The sequence below is a fragment of the Musa acuminata genome, chromosome BXJ3-5 (assembly GCF_036884655.1).
Source record: "Musa acuminata AAA Group cultivar baxijiao chromosome BXJ3-5, Cavendish_Baxijiao_AAA, whole genome shotgun sequence".
Lineage (NCBI taxonomy): Eukaryota > Viridiplantae > Streptophyta > Magnoliopsida > Zingiberales > Musaceae > Musa > Musa acuminata.
The window spans coordinates 38,422,200-38,446,306 of record NC_088353.1 but is presented as its reverse complement, the minus strand read 5'-3'; the positions used below and the strand labels follow the sequence as shown (position 1 = coordinate 38,446,306).

General features: G+C 35.0%; 2 protein-coding genes across 5 annotated transcripts; one reads left to right on the top strand and one right to left on the bottom strand.

The window, feature by feature from the left end:
* The first annotated feature begins 961 nt into the window (after window positions 1-961).
* On the top strand, window positions 962-15,503 carry LOC103985653 (uncharacterized). 4 transcript variants are annotated; one of them, XM_065150415.1, is made up of 10 exons: window positions 962-1,118; window positions 1,192-1,318; window positions 3,722-3,849; window positions 4,644-4,783; window positions 4,914-4,982; window positions 6,824-6,962; window positions 11,171-11,233; window positions 11,409-11,452; window positions 14,125-14,250; window positions 15,180-15,503. In XM_065150415.1, the coding sequence occupies exons 1-9, from the start codon at window positions 989-991 to the stop codon at window positions 14,209-14,211; spliced, it is 927 nt and encodes a 308-aa protein (XP_065006487.1). In that variant the 5' UTR covers window positions 962-988; the 3' UTR covers window positions 14,212-14,250; window positions 15,180-15,503. The 4 variants fall into 4 exon arrangements, 2 of the variants coding, with proteins under 2 accessions (XP_065006487.1, XP_009401690.2); XR_001977981.2 differs by lacking the exon at window positions 15,180-15,503 and having other exon boundaries at window positions 11,322-11,452; window positions 14,125-14,351; XR_001977980.2 differs by lacking the exon at window positions 15,180-15,503 and having other exon boundaries at window positions 11,315-11,452; window positions 14,125-14,351.
* A 2,850-nt stretch (window positions 15,504-18,353) lies between these two features.
* Window positions 18,354-23,473, bottom strand: LOC103985654 (F-box/LRR-repeat protein At3g48880). Its single transcript, XM_009403416.3, has 4 exons — window positions 23,315-23,473; window positions 22,995-23,087; window positions 19,673-20,046; window positions 18,354-19,078 (listed from the first exon to the last, which is right to left on the bottom strand). The coding sequence occupies exons 3-4, from the start codon at window positions 20,026-20,028 to the stop codon at window positions 18,469-18,471; spliced, it is 966 nt and encodes a 321-aa protein (XP_009401691.1). The 5' UTR covers window positions 20,029-20,046; window positions 22,995-23,087; window positions 23,315-23,473; the 3' UTR covers window positions 18,354-18,468.
* Window positions 23,474-24,107: the final 634 nt, after the last annotated feature.

Here is a 24,107-nt window from a genome sequence, read left to right as displayed (position 1 = left end):
TTGATAGGGAGCCTCCGAGATACGGGCACAAGTCTCACGTGTTGGACTCCGGTTCTCCTCGCGATTCGTGCCACTGGCTTCGTGGCCGCGTCTGGGCTCTGACAAGATAAGATCCGACGGTCTATAATTTTTCTAGTGTTCTTTCTTTTTTCACTGTAGAGATCTCTGGCGATATGATAGAGGTGGAAAGGATGCGTAAAATTTTCCAACACCAGTGGCCGTCTCACGTTTGTGGCGACTGGATAAACGGCGTGGGACCCACTGCGGGACCCGATAGTGATGCTCGCGTTCTTAACTCCACCCGTAAATGAACTTAAGTAAATAAAAGTTTGAAATGAACACGACAGTAAGAGCAAATCAACTATTCAAGATCATATTTAAGATCAGTTACATGAATTTGTTCCCGTCATTGAATAAGCTCGAGATAAATATAAATAAAATGTAATAGTTAAGATGAACATTAGATTATAAATATATGAAAAGTTAATCTAATCCATAAATTTAATAAAAAATAATAATAGATAATCTTTCCATAAATTTTACTTCATCTTAATCTAATCCGAAATATTTTATTTTACCTTTATTAAAATCGAGAACTGACTAATTACCAAGATAATCAAACTTAAATCTAAATCATATAATTAATTTCTATTTAAGTTCGTTTCGAACTTGATCAGATGATATTTGAATCCGATCGGATGGAATCCGGAAATTGAGAGGAGGAAACGATTATTGTATAAAATAGGAAAACAAAGAGGGGGAAGGACCGTTATGTATCAATCGGTCTTTGTGGACCGTTCTGTCCCCACCGATTTATATCTTATTGTCTTCGTTCAGCGTCTACTCGCGTAAATTATCGACTAAGTAGGGGCTGTCGAGTAATTTAGGACACCGTTCTCCCGTCCACCCGTTGCCGCCCTACCCACCGCCGATCTGCAATAAAAATCCCGCTCTTGAGCCTGCGAAGGACATCGCTCCATCGCCAAGAATGGCTCTGTGTACCCCAACCCTCCTCGTGTATCCTCTACATCGAACCCTAGCATCGATCTCCCCCAGTGGTTTCTTCCACTCTTGTGCTCGATTTCTTGGACTGCGTACCTGGGGAAGATCCATCAACGGTGAGTCTGCTCTATCGATCGAGATTCTCTCGTTCCACTGTCTGTAGTCTTTTACAATTTGAACCTCGTGCAGTGTTGAGATCGCCTGTGGGTTCGAGAGTGAGCTCTAAGCGATGGAATAGTGGTATAATATATTTTTCGCTCAGTGATGATTTGGATTCCGGTAATGGTTCGTCGGTGGATGGATACGTTAAGAAGAGGTTCGTTCTTTCGTACTTCTTCCTTTAGATAAATTCTTGATTTTCTAAGGGATCGTGTTCTTTTATTTTCTATCATTATTGCTGTCCTCTACATTTTGTCGGATTGAAAGGTGGAACCTGGTTATGACCCGGTTGGGTTAGCGAATGGCTGCATAAATTGTCGTCGTTGTTCGATTGATGTGAAAATGTAGCTGTTAGACATGCCTACGGTTTCTTTGTTTGAAGTGATTTCAGAATTTATTCAGGAGTTGCAGTAGTTGGATACAATAATATTTAAGTTGGATACAATAATAAAGGTTTGACGTACATCTTAGTTGCAACATACAGTGAATCTCATCATGATCCTATTCAATTTCGTCTGCTCCAGTATTATGACTTCAATTCTCCTGCAAATGTGTTCAATAGACCTGCAAGGGGGATAGATCAGTTGGCCAACTTGGAGCAGTACTGATATCTTCTTGAGCTCAGGTCCTTAAACATGATATCATAAACTTGATCATCAGCATCTGCACCTTTAGCTCATCTCTAAATCGGTTGAGATAGTATTAGTTTAAACTTATGAGCTATGTTTGTTGTTAAGCAAGCTTCATACAATGATCAGATTTGACTTGTGAAGATAAAAATGAGATATCTCACTAGAAGAAAGCAATCTATAAATATATTTGTAAATGAATTCCAGGTAAATAGGAAGGAAGATGAAAACATCATGAATTTACAAGATGCTGTGTAGCAGGATGAATAAATCCTTTTTTCTTTAACCTTTTCTGGCTTGCCAAAATTATTAATAACGATCAGGATCTAGAAAATATAGCAAAGTTCTTGAGTTTGTTGGTTCTATATTGTTAGCCAGGGGGGAGCTTATGTGTCAATGTTAAATCCCTTCCTGTAAGATTGCATCAATTGTCATGGTCACAGCTGAATCAAGATTGCAAAATTCTTGTGTAATTTCAGTGGCATTTAGAAAACACATGCTGCTCTGGATCATCATGATGTATGATAATTTTGTTTCTCTTGAACATAGTACAACATCAACAATAACAACAATGGTGATCACGACAACTAGCTGTGCATGGTTCTTTCTTCGCCATTAAGTTTTATTAAGTGCATTATCTCTATTGAACTAACATACACCAGATTCTTTCTTAGTTTTTCTATGCAAGTGTCCTTTTTGTGAGCAATATCACTAACAACCGAGGTCTTCAATGTCTAATAATATTGCTCGGTATATTTATATATATATATATAAATAAATATATATATATAAATAAATATATATATATATATATATATATATATATATATATATATATATATATATATAAAGGCGATGTCGCCTCGTTTTTCTCGGCAACGTCGCAAATTTTTTTACATATATATATATATATATATCGAGTGGTATACTGCTCAATATATAGTACCGTACCGTACCGAGCGAATCTCGAAACTCTGGTACGGTACGATATTTCAATCTTTGCTACCAACTAACTGAACATTTCTTTCTTTTTTTTCCTATTTAAGCATCCTAAACCCTCCTCAACCTCTTTTACACCATTAATATGAATTGATTTGTTGGCTTGCCTCACCATGTTATGTCTCCTTTGAACTAATTTCTCTCGTTTTAGTTCTGGTTGGCACTTCCTCCAATTCTTCATGAATTCAATTTTTGTCTTTCTTGTTGGCTTGCCTCACCAATGCTGTTATGTCTCCTTTGAACTAATTTCCCTCATTTTAGTTTTTGTTGGCACTTCCTCTAATTCTTCATGAATTCAATTTTTGTCTTTCTTTCCAGATAATACTCCATTTCCATCTTAGCATCTTTGTCTTTGCAATACAATCCACTAAAGATATATTTGTTTCTTTCTGCCCAAAATTTAAATATTTGTCTACACTGTTTTTATAATAAAAAAAGCAAACAGTGATCACAAACACTCCAACCTCTCTCCACTCTGATCATCCCCTTCTGACTCTTCATATTATATCTTCTTCAGTCTCGTTGTTCTGTTGAACAACGATTCTAAGAATGGAGAAAATTTTGCTCTCGAAAATTTCTTGTCCATCTGTTTTAGTACTATAGTTGCATTCCTCTTTTTTTTTTCTCAAAATACTAAAGTTGCACTTGATTTATTTAATTTAATAATTAAATATTACAAATCCTGTGGTTTCTGGATGCTTGAGTAGAGTATCTTTGTAGGAAAAATAAAATCAATAAGTTTACTGTCATATCCTTTTAAAATGTGTTTGCTTCTAAGGCATCCAGAAAATGTATCTGGGTTTTAAACATTGAGCCTTAAGATGTTGTGCCTGTGCCTGTTACTTTCAGCTTTCTAATGATAGAAATATAACTTTTTTATGCTCTAGAGAGATTTTAAATGCATGAAGCATGTAATTTATTAACTCCTACAGAAATATCGTCGAGCATATTCTTCTATTGAGAGCAAAGGAAAATTTATCTGATGTTGAGGAAAAGGACATGCTTGATTATCTCTACACATCTCAATATCAGATGAGTGGAATAATTGCAATATCATTAGGTCAGACTTCTGATGCTTCCCTTGTTAAATGTTGTCTTAATTCCATATGTTTTTTTTATTAGTACCATGCTCAGACCTGTGTTTGTTTCTACTATTGGTGACATCTGATAGTTCTTTTCTATTTCATGTGCTGGTTACTTGTAACTTTTGTTCTTTTTTTTTTGTAGCCTATAACATTCGTGATGTGGCATTACCAAAGAATGTTGATTGATTCCTTTTTTTATTTTTAAATTTATTTGTCAAAAAAATTAGACTGAACCATGAGAATATTAATTTCTCCTGTTAATTAGTAGCCACTTCAGTGTCACTCACTTTTGAGGATGATCAATATGGTAGCTCCAACACAAACACAAGTTTTAGAAGCTTTATCTTGTCAAAATTGTATGCATCATTTTTTTTGTTGATGTGGTGTAGAGGAACTGACAAGGTAAGAAAAAGACTTTCAGCTGTAGAAAGAATTTCAAAGAGCAAAAGTTATTTCATTAGTGTGGAATGTTTAATCAAGTCTTTTCATTAGTTATCACATGACTAGAAGACCACAAGGGCTCTTAAGTAGATATTTTGGATCTCTTTGGATAGTAATGTAATTAGTTATGGAGTTCTTTATCTCTTTTCATAAATAATTAAAAAATAGGTGGGGTACCATTAGATCAGCTTGATGATATTGTTCTATCAAGTATAGTGCAAATTCTTTTTTTCTTGGTGAAAGCATACCATTTCCTTTTCATGTACAACAATCATAAGAGAGATCTGTAAAACATAACCATGGTGACTTATAGTCTCTTTTATCGCAGGTCGTATAGAGTGCCCAAATCTTGATAATTTTACTCATGCAGTATACATGCGTTTCCAAAGAAAAGAAGATCTTGCCAAATTTTACTCAAATTCCTACTATTCCAGAATTCTTAAGGAACATGTCACTCCATATTGCTATGTATGCCCTAACATGTAATCACCTTTCCATTTCCTATTTCATTTTTCTTTAAATCAATATTGACTATCATGAAAGTACTTGTATTTTGAAGCTACTACTAGTAACACTTATAATTCTTTGGCTGTTGTAGGGATCAATTTCTGTCGATTATGAATCTGAAGTAGAGGATGATATCATTCCCATATTCCGGAGGGGAGAGGTTAGGTGAACTTGAAGTTATGTAAATCATTTACCTGCTCAAACTGTTTGATCTTGTTGGATTATATATATTTAAGGTAGTAGTTATGTGCTATTTTTGAGCTGTAAGCATAATGACAAAAGCTATTTGGTTATGAAAAATGATATCTGGTGAAGCTATCGACAATCACAACAGGAACATTTTCTTGGCTCAGTTTAGTCAGGATTTGATATGCAAAAGCTATAGCATGTCATGAAGTACCTCCAGAACTATCCGGATAAGAGTTATAATGCCTTTCTTGAAATTTAGTTACTTCTCATAGTACAACATGTTATTACATTGTGAGAGATTAATGAAATGGAAGGATTGCAGTGGGAAGTAGGTTACTTGGATATTGATGATTTAGACTTGATGCAATTTATACTCAGATCAGGTTATTAGCAAGAGGTCAAATAAGTGAGAATTGAAGGTTAAACAGTTTCTACAGAACGTTATGAATGTATGGCATGCATTCCTTCATTGAAGGGATAAATTCTAAACAATAACTGATGATTCAAGGTTTTGGGCATTCAGTCCAGTTTTTAGATTTATTTTAGTTTGGAAACTAGAAACACAAGAGGTGTACATCAGAAGACAGAAATGTTGGGTTTCATAGCTTTGGCTTGCAATTAAAAAGCATTGACTTTGTAAGAGTAAGGAATAAATTTGTACAATTTGTGGTTCTAAATTTATACACTTTCATAGCAATACAAAAATTTTATTCAAGAGAAAGGCAAGGATAATTCCAATCATTGGATTGTGATATAAATTGCAGCTTAATATCATTGATCAGCGGGAAGACCTCTTATAATTCATCTAAGATCAAGCAATTTGTGTAGTAGATCAAAAGAAGCATAAGGCAACAACAACAAAACCGTAATTATTAAAAGAAGCATGGAAAATTAATTTGTGGAATACTATTGATTGTTTCAACTTTCAAACATCTAAAGATGGAAAGTTATTGATAATCTATAAATCCCTGGGATTACTTTGGAACCTAGGAACCACTTTCATGACCTTTTTCTGGTACAATTGTAACCTCCCAGAATGGGAATGTTAGGCTTTGATTATTTGAATTGTTAGGAATTAGTCCTATGGACTATGGCCTGGTCTCACTCCAGTCATGGCCTGACACCATGTGAAAAAGTAAAATCTTTGATTGCTCTATCTGAGATGGATTACATACATCCATATGACCATAGCACAACCAAAATAAACATCCAACCTTACTCAAGTTATGGGTCGGTATGTCACAGATAATAATGCAACTAATTTCTATGGCCTAGCATTACTTGAAGACTAAAGTGATTGATGGTTGATACATATTTGTGATATTCCTCGTTAATACTTGTAAGTGGATGTTCTGGACTTAATATAGTTGGAGGCTGTATGGCAGGTACTGCAGCACAAGTTATTAAAACATTTGATAACAAATTTTCAGATCTTATCTTGGAACAATTTCAATATAAAATCTATGACTTGGCAAATATTGATATTATTATCCTTCATTAGTTATCTCAATATTGATGGATTTGTTCAGGAACAGATATTTGTTTTTAATGATTGTATTCTGTATGTGTAGCTTCACACTTGTGAAGAACTATCAACTGTTCTAGGACACTTGTGAAACTACTTGCAGTTGAATTTTATATCTGTTGAATTATGGTTGTAAAATGTCATAAAATACCCATAGTTCCTTGGATTGTCTTACCCAGATTTATCATCTAGCAGTTCTCAATTAATTTACTTCCAGCATTACATACTATTTGACAAGTCTTCTGTACTGGTACCTGGAAACATTCTTGCTTTGTATGATTTATTAGGAGTTCAACTATGGTGTTGAGTGCATGCTTCTGATGTCTATTTCCAAGACTGCACCAGAACATGCTGTAGAAGATGCATTAGCTAGTCTATGGAACTTGACTCTGGATTTTGGTTCAGACATTGTACAGGCAACACAAGGTATGTTTAATTTTCGATTTACATGCTTTCTTTCTGCATTCTACCTTGGTGTTCCAGTCATTTTGTGTTGTGATCTTGGCCACCATAACTTATTTTAGTGATTAGGTGCTGCTAATTAGGTAGACATGCTATAGGCTAAATACCACAACAACAATAATGATAAAGTCGTAAGTCACAACTATTTGGGGTTGGTTACATGGATCTTTTGCCACCATTGAGATCTGTAAATAGTCATATGTTTAGTTATGTTTAAAGTACTTAAATCTTTATTTATAGTTTCTATTAAAGTCTTTTTAGATTTTCCGCTACCTCTCCTCGTATCATTGACATTAATTATTTTACCTTTTTTAGCTATCGCATTCGAAGGTCTCCTCATCACATGCCTGTATTATCTTGAATGATTTTCTCTCATTTTATCCTTTATTAAATTAATTCTTAGTTGTTTATGAATAATAGTATTTCTTTTCCTATCTTTCCTAGCAACTCTACACATCTATCTCATCATTCTCATCTCAACAAAATAAACTTTTTGTATATATTTTTTTCTTAACCATCCAACACTCAAATCCATAAAGTATTGTTGGTCTCACAACTGTCTTACAAAATTTTTCTTTTAATCTCAAAGGTATCCGATGATCACATAAGATTCTTGATGCCCCTCGTCATTTAATCTATCCTGTTTTTACTCTATAAATAATATTTTAATCGACCTTTCTATCTTGTTAAATAATTGATTCAAGATACCTAAAGTTTTTACTTAGAGAAACTTATTGTTCATCCAATTTAACTATATTCTCTTGCTTATTTCAAGACTCACTAAGATTACATTTTATATATTCAGTTTTAGTCCTATATAGCCTAAAACTTTTAGTTTCTAAAGCTTGCCTCTATAGGTCAAGTTTATAATTAATTTCACTTAGACTCTCATCAACTAAAATAATATTTTCAACAAATAATATACATTAGGGAGGTCTATTATATAAGTAACTAGTAAGTTCATCCATTAGTAATGTAAAAAGATAGAGACTTGTGGATCCTTAGTATAATCATATGCTAATAGGAAACTCACTAGACACACTATTTATAGTTCTAATACTAGTAGTTATATTATTATACATATCTTTAATAACATCAATATAATTAGTGGATACACCTTTCTTTTCTAAAACCTATCATAATAAATCTCTAGGAACCCATAAGCTTTCTTTAAGTCAATAAAAATCATATGTAAATCTTTCTTTTTCTCCTTATGCTTTTCCATTAATTGTCTTAATAAATAAATAACTTCTATGGTTAATCTTCCAAGCATAAAACTAATTTGAATTTTAGAGATATTTGTTTCAAGTCTTATCCTACTTTAAATAATTCTTTTCCAAAGTTTCATAGTATGACTCATAATTTTAATTCCTCTTTAATTTGAACAATTTTGTATGTCAGCCCTTTTTTTGGAAATTGATACTAGAAAACTTTTTCTCAATTCATTAGGCATCCTCCCAAATCTTGTGATTTTATTAAATAAGCTTGGTAATTAAGCTACTTCTTTGTCCCTTAGGCTTTTCTTAGCTTGAAGAGGGATACCATCAAACCTTACACTCTTAGCTATTTTCAACTTCTTTAATGCATCGTTTACTTCATTAGCTCTAATTTTATGAATAAATCTTTGATTATTAAATCTACCACTATTATTTATCATTAAATCTAAGTCCTATGTGGAATATTGATTAAATAATTTATAAAAATATTTTTTTTCATCTTTTCTAAATCTCGTTATCATTTATACACATTCTTTGATCTTCATCCTTAATGCACCTAATATTTCTTAAATCCTTACACTTTCTTTTTTTAGCTTTAGCAATTCAATATATATCTTTTTCATCATCTTTAGTATCTAATTTATTATAAAAATTATCATAAGCTATATATCTTATTATGATAACTATCTTTTAGCCTCTTTTTTATATTCTTTATATCTTTTAAATTTTTTATTTTTATAATTTTTCAACTTTAAAACATGATCTTTTAGTAAAAATTATTTTTTGAACTTCCTCGCACCACCACCAACTCTCTCTTAAGAGTATGTCTACCTGTAGTTTCACCAAGAATCTCCTTTGCTAAGCTCTTAATCTTATTAGTTATCATCTTTAAAATTTTAGTATCTAGTCTTAGTAATTTTTTCTACTATCTTTTTCTTCTTCCATTTTCTAATATCACCAATATAAATTGATTCGTTAAACCTTCAGCAGGTACAACTTTACAATTCTTATAATTTTATCTATCTTTCTAATGAGAAAATAGTCTATTTGATTACAGTTGTGACCACTCTTATAAGTAATTAAATGTCTCTCTCTCTTCTTAAAGTGAGTAGTTACAATTATAAGATCATACGAAGTTGCAAAATTCAAAATCATACCACCATCTTCATTTCTCTCCTCATAACCAAAGCTCTTATGCACCCCTTTATATTCATTATATGTTTTTCCTATATGACTATTAAAATTTTCTCCAATTATAAGTTTTTTTTATTATAGACATTTCTTGAATGACATCATCTAAGCTTTCCAAAATTTCCTTTTGGTTTAATCATCTAATCCGACTTGAGGTGCATAAGGACTAATAACATTCAAAACATTTTATCCTTTCACAAATTTTAAAACCATAATTCTATCTCTAAATCTTTTTACATCTACAACATTGTTTTTAATGTCCTTATCAACAAAAATTCCTACACTATATTGTGTTTAACTTTTTAAATATACCAAATTTTATATTTCTAGACTTTTTTCATGCCTACTTAGTCTCTTGTAAGCAGTGTTTGCCGTACCGAAGCGTACTGCCCATACCGGGCTGTACGTACCGGTCCGACAGGTATTCGGTATGCGGACCGCCCGGTACCGCTATAGTGCTACAGTGCTACACTGTAGCACTGCTACAGTATACAAAAATAATATAAAATTATCGGTACGCCCTGGTATACTGTCCGATACACCAGTACCGTACCGTATCGAGCCTGGGTCGAAACTCCGGTATGGTATGGTATGGCGGACCTTGCTTGTAAGCATAATATTTATTCTTCTTTTGATTATAATGTCTGTTAATTCTAATCTCTTCCCTGAAAGTGTTCCTATATTCCAAGTTGCAAACCTAACCCTCTATTCTTGGACTAATTTCTTTACTCTTATTGATCCAGAATATTGAGAGAATCCTTGCCTACTTAGCACCATATTCGAGCGTCGATGTGATGGGTCGCTTCTGGGCGACCTCCTAGCCCACCGTTTTCAATTTGGAACACCTAGGTGGTGAAGGTGGCGTCACTTCAGTATGACAACCTAGCTCTATACTGAAATCGGTTAAGATCCACTTTTATGAGATCTGAAAATAGCTTTGCGTTGGTTGTTAGTGACCTAATGCAACCCTCTAACTTTTCGTTCGGACTTGGGACCAACATTGGCAGTGTTATGCTATAGGCCAAATCATTGTTTTTTTACTTTGGACTAACCAAATTTTTGGTCAACTCTTTGGTACTAGATGTATTTTGTCTTTTTGGAGTGAAGCTAGTTTGGCAAGCTTCACCATGGTTTTAAGACTTAATTGTCATTGGTTTTAGATAACTTGTGTGTTTGCGTGCATATTATATAATATTATCTGATGTTCTATGATTCTTATCCTCTTTCCTCTTGCTTCTATTGTGAGGTCATATAAGGTTATATATACTTCTTACATAGATGAGGACTTTCATATCTTTTAAAAGGTTCTGTCCTGATCACTTCAGAACATTCATTAAAACCTTACTTGACATTCATTAAAACCTTACTAGGTGTGAAGTTTCTGATGGTTCTGGTCTGGCCCCTGGTGGATGGCCTCAAGAATCAGCTTTTTTGCTCAAATAAAACTCATTTGGATTTGGCTTGATAAAGACTGATCAGTTCCAAAATCTAAGAATGAAGGGAACAGCAGTTTATATGAATGATTACATTTACATTATTTTTCCAATGAAACACAATTAGCTTTATGAAGTGCCTGGCTTCTGTTTTAGATGACAACTTGATTTGAACAATAATTTAAATTGTTTTAGACATAATATTGTCAGTAAAAAAATGCAATAATTATCATATGCTTCTTCCTTTTAACTTTATATTGTGAAAATTGTGAAACATTTTAACTGTGATGAAGCAAATATATCTTACACTTCTGGTATAATGATAAACCAGGTTGCAATCTCAATGTTGCAGATAGTGAATACACTCATGCTGCAGTGATGCGATTTCCATCATGTAAGTGTACTAAAATCTATTGCTCATATTCTTTGAAAATAGACATGCTTGGTGAAGGTGCCTGCTCAGTGATGGATTTAGTGAACAGGGTCTATAAACCACTCTCAGACAGATGTGATGATGACTTTGGTAATGGCTACTAGTTGATGTTTCATTGTGGTTTGGTGTTGTGCAGTTGAAGCCTTCAAGATATTCACAGAAAGCCCCATCTACAAGGATGTAAGAGCACTTAACCATTCACTAGATTCTCTCTTGTTTTACTTGTGTTTATAATGTCGTCCCACCCATTTGGCTATCATCAGTCGAACGTTTGTCTACATTGCATACTAATATGTTTTCTATAATTGTCACTGGAATCAGAATTACATCGTGTTGGGCCAATTCTGTCCTATATTTCCTTTTCAACCTGATGTCCTTTCTTAAGGTAGGTAAAAGCATTTTTGCATTATTATGCCCTGTGCATTCAAATGACTGGATTGACCATCATTCAGTTGGTTTCAGTTTGTATGCTCAACAATACTGTTAAATGGCAGGCTATATGAATCAAGGTATATAGTTTCGAATGATATCGCTTGATATGGGCGGTATACTAGTCTGACAGTAAACTAGTATGCGGACAACTCGCTACCGGGTGATATTTTTTTTTATAAATAAATAAATATATATATATATATACAAGGTACGTAGTTTTGAATAATACCGCCCGTATCGAGCGGTACGTATCGGTCCGTCAACTGATCGGTACACGGACCGCCCGTTACCGGACGGTATAGGTATCAGTGATTTTAATAGGCGCTCGGGCGCTCGCCTAGGCGTTCGGGCAAGGCGAGGCGAGGCCCGAGTGCCTTGCTTCATGTCCAGGTGCCTCGCTTCAAAGAGGCGCTGCCTGGGCGCTCGCCCGAGCCCAAGTGCCAAGCGCTTCGGGCGAGCGCCTAGGTTAAACCAGGCGACCGAACCAGATTTTTAGGTCTGGTTGGTCTCCAATGCTTTGAACCAACTAAATCACTGATATCATGCACCCTCTCGTGATTTCCCCGACTTCCCCAACCATAACATGCGATTTTGCTGCCGAGATTTCTTCTCCACCGTCGCTGCTCTCTACTGTCGCTGCTCGTCGCTACTGTTGCTACTCGTCGCTGCCACAATTGCTGCTCGCCGCTACCACAATCGCTGCTCGTCGTTGCTGTCGCTCGCCGCTATTGTCGCCGCTCCCGCTACCGCTCGCAGCTCCCACTCCCACTGTCACTCGCCACTCCCACTGTCACTCGCCACTCCCGTTGTCACCGCTGCTTGCCTCTCCCGCTCCTGCTCCAACTACGGCTGTTGTTTGGTGTCGTAGCCGTTGCCTCAGCAGCCTCTGTCTTCTCACACTCTTCTCACTATACTGTTAACAATATATTAACAGTATACTACTAATTGTATACTAATAATAGTATTTTTATTTATTAGATTAATAATATATTATTTTTAATTTTAATACTATTAATTTTTATATATTTAATAGTATATTTTTTATTTAAAAAATAAAAATATACTATTATGATTTATTTATTATGATTTGGTACCCAATTTTCTTAATTTAATAGCATATTTTTTATTTAAATAATTATATTATATATTTTTATATTTTAGTGCCTCGCTTCGTTTGGGCGAGCGCCTAGGGCCTTGGGCGTTTTTAGACGTTGGTGTCTTTTGGCGCATAATGCTTTTAAAATCACTGACATATATATTTATTTTTAAAGACGACATTGAAGGTATATATATATATATATATATATATATATATATATATATATATATATATATATATATATATATATATATATATATATATATATATATATATATATGTGTGTGTGTGTATAAATTTTTTATTTTATTTTATTTTTTTTAAGGCGACATCGTCGAAAAAGGTGACGTCGCTCGGAGAAGGGAAAATATATAAATATATATATATATATATAAAGTTGATGTCGCCGAAAAGGGTGACATCACCTTTTATAAAAATATTTTATATATAAATCTTTTATATATAAAAAAAAATTATATATAAAAACGAGGCGACGTCACCTCGGCGATGTCGCCCCGCTAGGGGAGAAGTGAGAGGCGACGTCGCCAAATTATATATATATATATATATATATATATATATATATATATATATATATATATATATATATATATATATATATATATATATATATAAAGGTGACGTCACCTTGTTTTTCTCAACGACGTCGCACATTTTTTTAAAACTTTTATATATAAATATATAGATATATAAATAAATAGATATATGAATAAAATATTATATATATATATATATAACGGTATACCGCTCGGTATACCGTACCGTACCAAGAAAATATTGAAACTTCGATACGGTACAATATTTCAATCCTTGATATGAACAAATCATTTTTCTTTCAGACTAGCTTGAAGTGGTTGGGCATGTACCAGTGGTCTTTTCTTCTTTTATGCAAAAAAGAAAAAGAAAAACAACTCTGTAACCTTAAAATTTGATCACAGAAGATGCCATGGGCATCTGAATCAATTGTCTTATGTCCATGTTTACTTGCCACATAGGTTCTAATTTGTCGATTATCTTATGCACACCTAATAATTTAATCACATATTTGAAGTTCTTTAGCTTCATTTTAGGACCCCAGTCATCTATTATAATAGTCGGCTGCTGCACAACCATGTTCCTGAGAAACCTTTTAATACAGGATGGTACTACATTCTCTATTGGTGACTGTAAAAGAATCTTGAAAGATTCGACTCATAGGAGACCTATTGTGTATCTATGAAGTTCTTGCCAATCGTTCTATTTTATTGCTGGATACGAAGAACATTATTTTTTTAGGACTAAAATGCTTAATGTTATGCAGATGTGGAAGCTGAAGTTCCATGCTATCACGGGAAAAGCTCTTCTGCTACATTTCCTTGTCGATCCTGTAGGCACTGAGTTGATGTAAGACAGACTACATTGTTATTTCAGGTACTGATCAGATCAGGTAAGTATTCTGTGAAACATATTACCGTGTGTTCGGTAATTGTTTCCCTCCAAGTGTAAATCTCAATGTTCTGTATATAAATTTGAATCCTTTCTTCTTTCCCTGCATCTGTCTCATTTGCATGCCAATAACATTTAAGTTTTACAAACAATGAACTTGCCTTCATTTTTTCTTTTTAATTTCAGGCATTGATTTAAATATGCTGTGTTTTATGTTGACATCATATGCCAAAAATAGACGTACTGGAAATGAAACATTGTAATGCTTCCCCACTCCGCTGTCCATACAATTAAGCTGAGTGCGCTAGAGAGAAAGATGAGAAGCAAAAAGGTTAATAAGTTGGGGAAATAAGAGTTCACGTATTTCACTGTTGAGTGTATATTATGATGAGCTGCTATTTATTCGGCGAATATCTCCTCGGCTTGCCACAGTGACGATCATGTAAGGTGGAAATACCATTATTTAAAACTTGTGCATGCCATGTCATACGTCATTTGGTAATTATTTCCCTGTAAGTGTAATCGTAATGTTCCGTATGTTAATTGAATCCTTTCTTCTTATCCTGCAACTGCATTATTTGCATGCCAAGAAACATTATGCATAACAAATAACTTGCCTTCTGCTCTGTTTTTATTTGAGGCACTGATTTGGAGATGCTATGTTTTATGTCGACATCATATGCAAAAATTGGTCATACTGGAAATCTGCTCTAGAGAAAAGGATGAGAAGAAAAAGGGATAATAAGTTGGCAAAATTAGAGTTTAATATGTTTCACTGTTGAGCTGTTATTTATCTGGCAAATATCTCCTTGTTCTATGCTTGCTACGTTGATGTCCATGTATGGTGGAAGTTCCATCTTATACAATTCGTTCACCACCTGTTATACCTGAGGAAACTTATTTAGCCATTGCTTACCTTGCAAGGAGTAGATTAAAGCAAGAAGGAACCACATCTTATTAATGTCAAAAGTACCATCACGGGAGGCAATGGGCAAAAGAAATATTAAAGAGGTTTAGTCAGACACCCTTTTATCTCTGTGATTGTTTGTGTCATTTCAGAGGTATTGCCACCAGATCCATCGGTCACAGGCACCCAAGTCCAGGTATATCACCAGTCAGATCTTTTGGTTCAAATGGCATCTTTGTCAATGCTCTACTTGCAGCTTTACCATCATTTATAGTGGCATATGGTCCACCAGGTGCATAGAACATCCTGAGAAGGCAACATACAGATCTATAGGTCAAGTTTAAGAGAAGGCAAAACATGCAATCAAGGATGTTAGAAATAAGGACTTCAGCATTTATGTTGAGAGGCTGACCACTAGATGAAACACCATTGGATCTCTGAAAGATGCAGGGCATTTGATGTGAGATGTTGAATCCTGTGTTACCAAAATTTGTGTACGAACCAACCATTTAGGAACTTGGATTTATCCAACCAAATGGATAGGATCCATCGAATTTTTAAAACAAAATTCCATACCTACAGAATGGAAGTTATTAATAAATGAATTATCATAAAAAATTAATGTTATTAGCTCTAAGGCCATGGAAAGATTGGGTGGGTTTCAGAAAGTTTAGGATATTTTAGCATTGGGGATTCTATTGTTATGTTTTAGTAAGACTAAAACCTTAAATTGGGAGGAACGTTTGTAAGTTTCAGGTCATTTCTATTGAACTCAAAGGAAGAAAGAAAGCAAATGGAACAAGTCAAATGATGATGATAATTGAAAACTAGATCTCCTGATTGAAGATATTAAAAATTTGTATCTAGGAGGATGGAAGTCTATCAATAAATAATATCATAAAAAGGAAAGATTATGTTTTCAAAAGTATTATCATCTTCAAACAATAGATCATATATTTGATTTGATTTAATTATATTTTTATTTCTATTTTTTTTGTACTTGATCCTTGCTAGAACATTATAATCTCTTATCGCAGAGTGGATAAATTGAGTTTTTCCTTATTTTTTGAATAGAATTATTCAAGGACCTTGGGGGATGTGTAAGACGTACGGAGATACGAGACTTTCATCATAGTAATTCGCTCAGTGAGCTAGAGTGAATCTAGTAATTATCTTTTATTTATTATCTTTCTTTCGTTTTCATCTATTAAGAAAATCGAGAGTACATGTTTATATCGGATTTGGTATAAAAATCTTTGGTTTAGCCAAAATAATCTATAATCAAGATCAATTCATATCGTAATTATATGAACTTGAGACAAGTTGCTATGTAGTAAAAGAGTACGATATGGAAGATATTTAATTTATATTTTATTTGAATAAATTTAATTAGTTTAGAGATATTTTTGTAAATTTCATAATTTTTAGGTTACTTAAGGAGAAAAAAAAAGAAAGAATTTAAATTATGATTGTGATGAAAGATTATAGATATTGATTGAAGATCTTCAAGATTTATATCCACGAGAATATAGAAGTCTATCAAAAAAGAAGAGAAGATTATTCTTCAAATAAAGTTAAAAATATTATTTTATTCGAAGAAATGACAAATCATATATTTAATTTGATACAATTATAATTTTTGTTTTTTTTCTTATACTTGGACTTATCAAAAGGGCATTGTTATTTAATTTGCTACAATTATGATTATAATTATAATCATATATTTATTTTTTTCTTATACTTGGACATTGTTATGTCAAAGAATAGATCAGATCAGTAAATTGAGTACTTCCCATGTTAGTATAAGTGGTATGAAACTATAGCTGTTTACCGATGAAATTATCGCATTATGTATGTGCGAGAAGGTGTGAGACTTCTTCGTCTTTGGAGTTTGCTCCTTGAGGTAAAGGTAGTTTATTTTTTATTTATTATATTTAAAATATTATCTTTCTTTCTTCTTTTTCTATTCTCTTTATTTAAAAGACACTTTTTAAGGTTAAAAATTATAAATATTCAAGATTATAAATATTTATATTTATTAGGATAAAATTTTATTAACAAAAGAATATTATTTATAAAAAATACTATTATTCAAATCAAGTCAAAATATTATCTTTCTTTAGGAAGGATCGATCATATATTTGATTTGATATAATTATATTCTTTTTACTTTTATTAAAAGGAGCATCGTCGGAGAATAGATTGAGGTCTTTGAGTGTCATGCATAAGGAGCTGAAATGTCTTAAAAAGATTGTTCCTTGAGCTTGAGAGTGAAGTTTATTTGTTATTTATAAATTTACTCCTCGAGCCATAATCTATTTCTTTTTTTAATATTACAAGACTCTCTCAAACCTTAGTTTGACCGACTGAATTTTTTTCTTTTATTTTGATTTATTCATACCAATAATAAATATTTCTACCACACTCGAGATCTCGGACTCCGGTGATGGCGATGGAGGACCCCGACAGACACCTGGTAGAGCGTCGTCGTGACGATCGCCAGCACCGTGAAGAAGGTGCCACCTCCCAAGCCTCCGCCACCGCCACCGCCTTCGCTCTCTCTCCCCTGCTCTCGAGCGGAGTCGGTGAGGAGTACGAAACGAATAGGAAATGAGGGTAACGTGAGTTGAGTTCCCTATTGCATCTTGTGATGGACGGCCGAGATGTGATCAAAAGAGGTGTCGATTTCTAAACCGTGCCTTTACATTCCCGTCCTGTCCGCGTCTATGTTGCGTTCATACCGTCGCGACGCGGAAGCATCCAATTGGAGAAGGCGGAGGCTCCCGAATTCTTGTCACTACCCAATAGGATGTGGCCACGTCGTGAGGGCATGTCATAATGGTTGTGATCCGATGCTTTTAGGGTATGCTATCAGGTTCTTTAAAATACCCTTGTATCTCGTCCGGATACAAGGGTATTTTAAAGCACAAATAATGTTTAGTTTACAAAGCACGTGACAAATTCCACTGAGATGCTATTTGTAGAGTATGATTTCCGTCGCATGTGAATTCCACGTGCTGCCTTAAACCTGTTGTATAATTATTTTAAGATAAAAGCACATAAATCGGAAAAAAAAAATCCCTCTCTCCTTTTTTTTTAGCTTATCAGGAAAACTAACACTTGAAAAGGGCTTTCACTATTACCGGTCCCAAAAATAATGCAAGCTCTGATCACCGTTAGCATTCACTTGATACAGCTGGAGAACACTGCAACAAATTATCAGTCAAAACTATTATTGTTCATTACAATATTACGAAAATGTTTGTAAAGCTTCTGAAAAATGAACTTAAATTCTTAGAATAACTACTATCACTATGCAGTCAAGCTGTTCACACAGTTTTTGCCAAACAACTTTCCATAGTCTCCGAGATCAAGGGTGCTCACTTCATCCCGACGCCAGAACCAGTCCTCGTACCGATACCATCTCATCAGACCTTCGTCTTCAATCATTCTCTTGCATGTGGTGCATGAGCTGCTTTGGCAATGAAAGAATTCTCGTATCCGTGAAGCTTTCTGAAGGATGGACTGGTCTAGTTCGGAACGAACCTGCTTCCGTCCAGAAGTTGCGAGGGCTTCAAGCAGAAGGCAGTGGGATATATTGAGCACCTCCAGATTATCCATGCGATTCAAGATATACAACAAGGCTTCCTTCGTAATTATCGAGCACCGCAGACTTAATACTTTCAGCTTTTGAAGATTTGTGGCAATGGCAGATGCAAAGTGCATGTCAAATGTACCCATAACCTTGAGTTGTGAGAAATTTTTGCAGCTCCTGCTTATTTCCTCCATTATGTATGGAGGATGGGCAATGCTGGGCATTGTAAGTGATTCTAGATTCTCCCATCTCCGGATAGCTTGGCATATTCCGACTTTCGTGATGCGGTTCCAAGCAGGCATAACTAGTCTTCTAAGATGAGGTGACCTGACAAAGTCATAGTAACAACACATACTGAGGATGCGTCTTTAGCCATGTAAAAGCTAGGAAGGAAAAAATAAGCTATTCTTACAAGTTGAACCTTAATCACCCAAGTTGCAAATGAAGAACTTTATTGTGACTACTCAAAATATAAACCATTAAATGTGTTATAAATCAAACAACAATATCTGATGATCTCCATGGATTGCTATCCTTCAATTTTAATAGAAATTACGAAAAAAAAATTGACCTAGAGAATTTGAAATTCACCACAGTTATGCATAACCAAAGGTAAAATCTACCCTAGAAGCTCCATGCTAGATATTGTTTGTCCTGAAAAGAGATGCGGAAAACCTGCAGGTTCAAATGGGTTGATGCTAGCCATTCAATCATGCTGTACATGGAAAAAGGATAACCAATATACTGAATAGTATGTGGGCCATAGTTGGTAGCTTATAGGTGAGCCGAGTGCCACTAATAGGATCAAACAAATTTGCCAATATGTCACTTAGCAAATAACATTTGGAGACCTAGAAAGTTTTAACTGATATCAATTAAATTAATTAAAAAATAAATTAAAAAAGCAAGGCAAGATATTACCATTCAGATATGTAACTAAGATGGTCATCCTTCATGTATAAATTAAAATGAAATATCATGGATGTAATGTTTCCACGACTAAGAGCCATAGCCACCCGCAATATTCGAGTCAGCCTCTTATCAGATCTTTCGTCCACCCATATGTATGGTGATGCTCTTGTCTGGATAAAGTTGGACTGCAGAAGCCCTAGATCAAGGGTATTCCATATGAATGGATCTGAACAAGCCAAGCGCCATGAACGGCAAACTCGGGAAACTGGAGCCAGTTGGATCATGTTCAACTCCTTAAATATCTTCACTAAGACATCAGTCTCCATTTCCTCCCATCTTTTGCCAATGAATTTGGTGTCTGCCATCTTTACCAAATTGATGATCTGAAAAGATGGACATTTGATTAGATACTTCGATTCACCAAGTGTCAAGCTAAACTCACAAGTACCATAAACTAACAGTAGGCAGGGCACAGCTTACAAAATGAACATGCATGATTTATCTTAAGGTAGTTACAGAAGTAGACTAAAAAGGAAGTGTTAAAAGTGGCATAAATTCAGAGACAATTTAAAACTGCCAAAAATACTAAATAAACACATCATGCATATCAATAGTAAGGATGAATCATAAAACCTGATTGAAGCAAACAAAGAAGGCCCTAGATCTTACACTCCTACTGATGTTCAAATATGTGAATATCTCTAGATGGGAAACGGGGCAGAATATCTAATGATTGTTAAGAATTCATGATCCATCATACTCCAAGAAAGATTAATCATTCAAGGTTTTTGTTGGTTGTAAGTTGAATTTACTCAATTTTAGTGCAGTATAGCATCTTTTAGAATCATGTTTATCCCACTTCTCCAAAAAATGCATATATATTGGTGTATGGCTGTGTGCGTACACAACAAATACACACATGAATATGTAGTTTTCTTCCTTCCTACACCATTTTTCTTGCACTTTGTTTCTAGCATATTTTCTTCTCAAGCATCTTTTCCTTGCCTTTTTTTTTTATTAGCCCCTGTCCCATGCGTCAATAGCATTTTTGTGCATATCTTATTTCCTTCCTTCCCCAAATTAGAAAAAAAAAGACTGTACACCTCAAGTTTTGTTGCTTTTATTTTGAAAAAAAGGTGCTTCAAGCATAATTCCAACTATCAATCGTCACTAGCTAAATTTGTAAAAGAACTATACTCATGTATACCATGTTAAAATCCAAAATATCAGTCTCCTTAGAGGGAAAATTAGGTCTACCCTGCAAGTACCAAATGACATGAATTACTTATATACCTCTCCATAATCATAAATATTATTCGTACCACTATAAACTCGTTTAACTTTCATAAATTACATTAATGTCAATCAGCAGTTCTTGCGTAGTTATTGACTGGTTAAATGAATTTTCTATTATTGTTTTTCTTCTTCCTCTCTCCTTTCCTCTTACATGCTACAGAAAATTACCTCTCCTCCTCCAGCCTTACATTCTCGTACTCTTCAATCTTCACCTCTCTTCTCCTTCTCTTTGTTTCTTCCTTGGTGGTTATAGAGATGGATAAAGTAATAGGAAAATGATGAGGCCAAAGTAATAAGCATGTTCAAATTTAGTATGTAAATACATTACTTAACCATAATAAATCAAGGTTAGTGTTGACGAAGCAGATGTGATGAGCATACCAGAATGTATCTCCAGCTTATAAAAAGTTAGGAACTTCCTAACTTTTCAAGGGTCCACATGGGGTTATGCTCTTCTTGTACAAACATAAACCTGGGTGTCAGCTAGCCAACAATATTTTACCTCAATTTCACTCCAAAGTTTCTTAAGCATTTCCTAGATGGCTAAATGATTTTTCTTTTTATTTATACAAGTCATTATGGCTTTATGAATAAAAAAAGAGTGCTATTATCTTTTTCCTTATTTTTCTTTATTTACCGGAACTGTGTACTTGTGTTAACCTTTGATTTCAAGTCATTCAATGTGATTATGGATGTAAAAATTCCTTCTCTTATTTGCCGAAACAATTATTGGCTCTATCAGTTCATCATAATAAAATTGAAGTTTCTTCTTTCTTTCCTAGCTCTCATTCGTTAAATTCCCAGAGCACTGAAATTGGGCAGTTGACATCACCGTATCGACATCACCATTCCCCGTAATGGACATTTCTCAAGCACAATGTGTCTTGCAAAGCCTAACCAATCTTCCCCACTGCCTTATACAAGAAGACCTTTATTCTCACCACTTGCCTCACTGGAGCTATGTTACCTCTCCACATTGATGGTGCCAACGTGATCCACTACACTGACAGAACTCCCTTCTCTCAACTGCCATATTGTGGACATGAAGCCTACATTCTTGTCACACTGACCGTGTAGATTGAACATGAGAAACTCTATAATTCAAATCCTGTGAAGATTTGAGGAGGAAATGTGACTAACGAAAGATTCATGTTAACTGCAAATGTGGCATCTAACACTTCAGATGTAAGTAACATACTGTTCAACAACTCCATTACACCTACTTGGTAAATGATAAATATGATAATAAGAGATAGTTTAGTAACATGGAAGATTCTACAATTCATGAAAATTTGATGTGGATCCTATGTTTCACTACCTAATTAGGCACTTATGCGAGCCCATATATGACGATCCAACCAAAGATTTTTCTAGTTTATACAAATAATAAAACAATAGATCATGATCTTAAATACTGTTCATACCATCCAGAATTTACATGTCCGATGAAGAGCTGATAATGGTACACTAATTTTGCTGCTGCTAAGTATTCTTTAATTAAAATATTTTTACAGTGATAGCGAATGTTACTTGTTAGTATAATGCCCAACATACTTAAAATCCATGCATCAAACGGAACTACGATAATTTTGTCTAAGAGAAAGGGGGAAAAAAAAAGCCTATATGATGATATATCTATGCAATCCCGCAAAAGGCAGACACTCTTTGGCAATAGCTGGGCCCTGATTCGTAGACAAGTGATTCAGCTATTGATGCTCTATTAAAAGGTGTGGAGATCTTCAAGTTAAGCCCGAAAGGCAATCTCGCTCATTCTTCAGGGAGAATCAATACTATATAGGGAGCCGGACAAGCAGGTGAAATTAGGGCTCAGATTTAGCCCCAAAGGGATGGATGGTCTAATTTGTCTAAAATGTCATTATATTGTAAAATATACAATTCGAGCAAAAGATGAAGTGAAGAATAAGATTGTCCATTACATCAATTGTTTCGATACAAACAATTCTAAAAATAATGAACATTAAGAAGGAGAACATTCAAAAGATTCATAATGAATCAGAAGTCCGATCGAACTTACAAGCGTTTATTGCTCCAAAACCGCTTATTTTCTTCCTCACCCTATATTGTTTTCACCTATGTCGCGGAAGATTTTGCCGCACCGTCCAAGAATCTGTAATTCCGTCGATCAACGGGCGTCAGAGTCATCGCCTATTCAACCGGCAGCTCGGCAGCCGAAAAGAACGGCTGCATAAGGTCGAGGAAGGAAAGAGAGAGAGCGAGGAGGGGTGCTGCGCCCGGCCCGAAGCGGGAGCAGCGAACGGCGAGGGGAGAGAAGAGGAACGAGAGAGAGAGAGAGAGGGGGAGAGAGAGGAAGGAGAGGGGCAGAGAAGTCGTTACCTCGCACGACGGGTAGGGGATCGCCGGCGGCGGACGACGGCGGCGAGCGGAGGAGGAACGGGGCCGGGAGAAAGAAGGGGCGGGGGTTTGCGATCGGGACGAGAAGGGACGAACCAAAGAAAGAAAAGATGCGATAAAAGAAGAGGGGGAATTAACGGGTCAAAAAAATGAAAATAATAAATAGATAAGTAAATAAATAAACAGAGGAGGGGGGGTGGGGTGGGGGAAGCCCCGTTACTTTCCCTTCCTTTTCGTTGGCCCTTGTTGCGTCAAGATTCGTCACGAAGCACGTGCGGAAAAGCAGTTTGGATAGTACTTCGTTTGGGGACCCCACCCCACCCCACCCCACCCCCAAAGTTTTCTCATCGCCGGGGTGGGCCCTCAATCAACTCAGGGAGACCAAACTTTCGTGGGACCCACAGAAGGTGACGAGGCACTGATTTGGTCTCGAGAGCGACCTCCAAAGTACGCGATGGAAATTCCAGGAGCACGTGATTTTTCCTCCGTCCCTAAATTGCATGGCTGGTAGCATATACAGGAAGCTCGACAAGCGTTTCCACACAACTCAGCGTTCTCCAAAAACCTAAAGAAAAACTTTTCTATTTAAAAGTCAGGTCATTTAGTCTCACAGGAGTACAAGAACCAAGGATTCATAAGTTCGTCAGATCTCTCTTACTTTTAGAGTACTTTTTAGAGTTCATATTGTTCTGAAAAGGACGAAACTTTATAGGTACGCTATGAGCCACACCAATGCTCAACCGATCAAATTATCCCTTATCAAAATCTAAAAAAT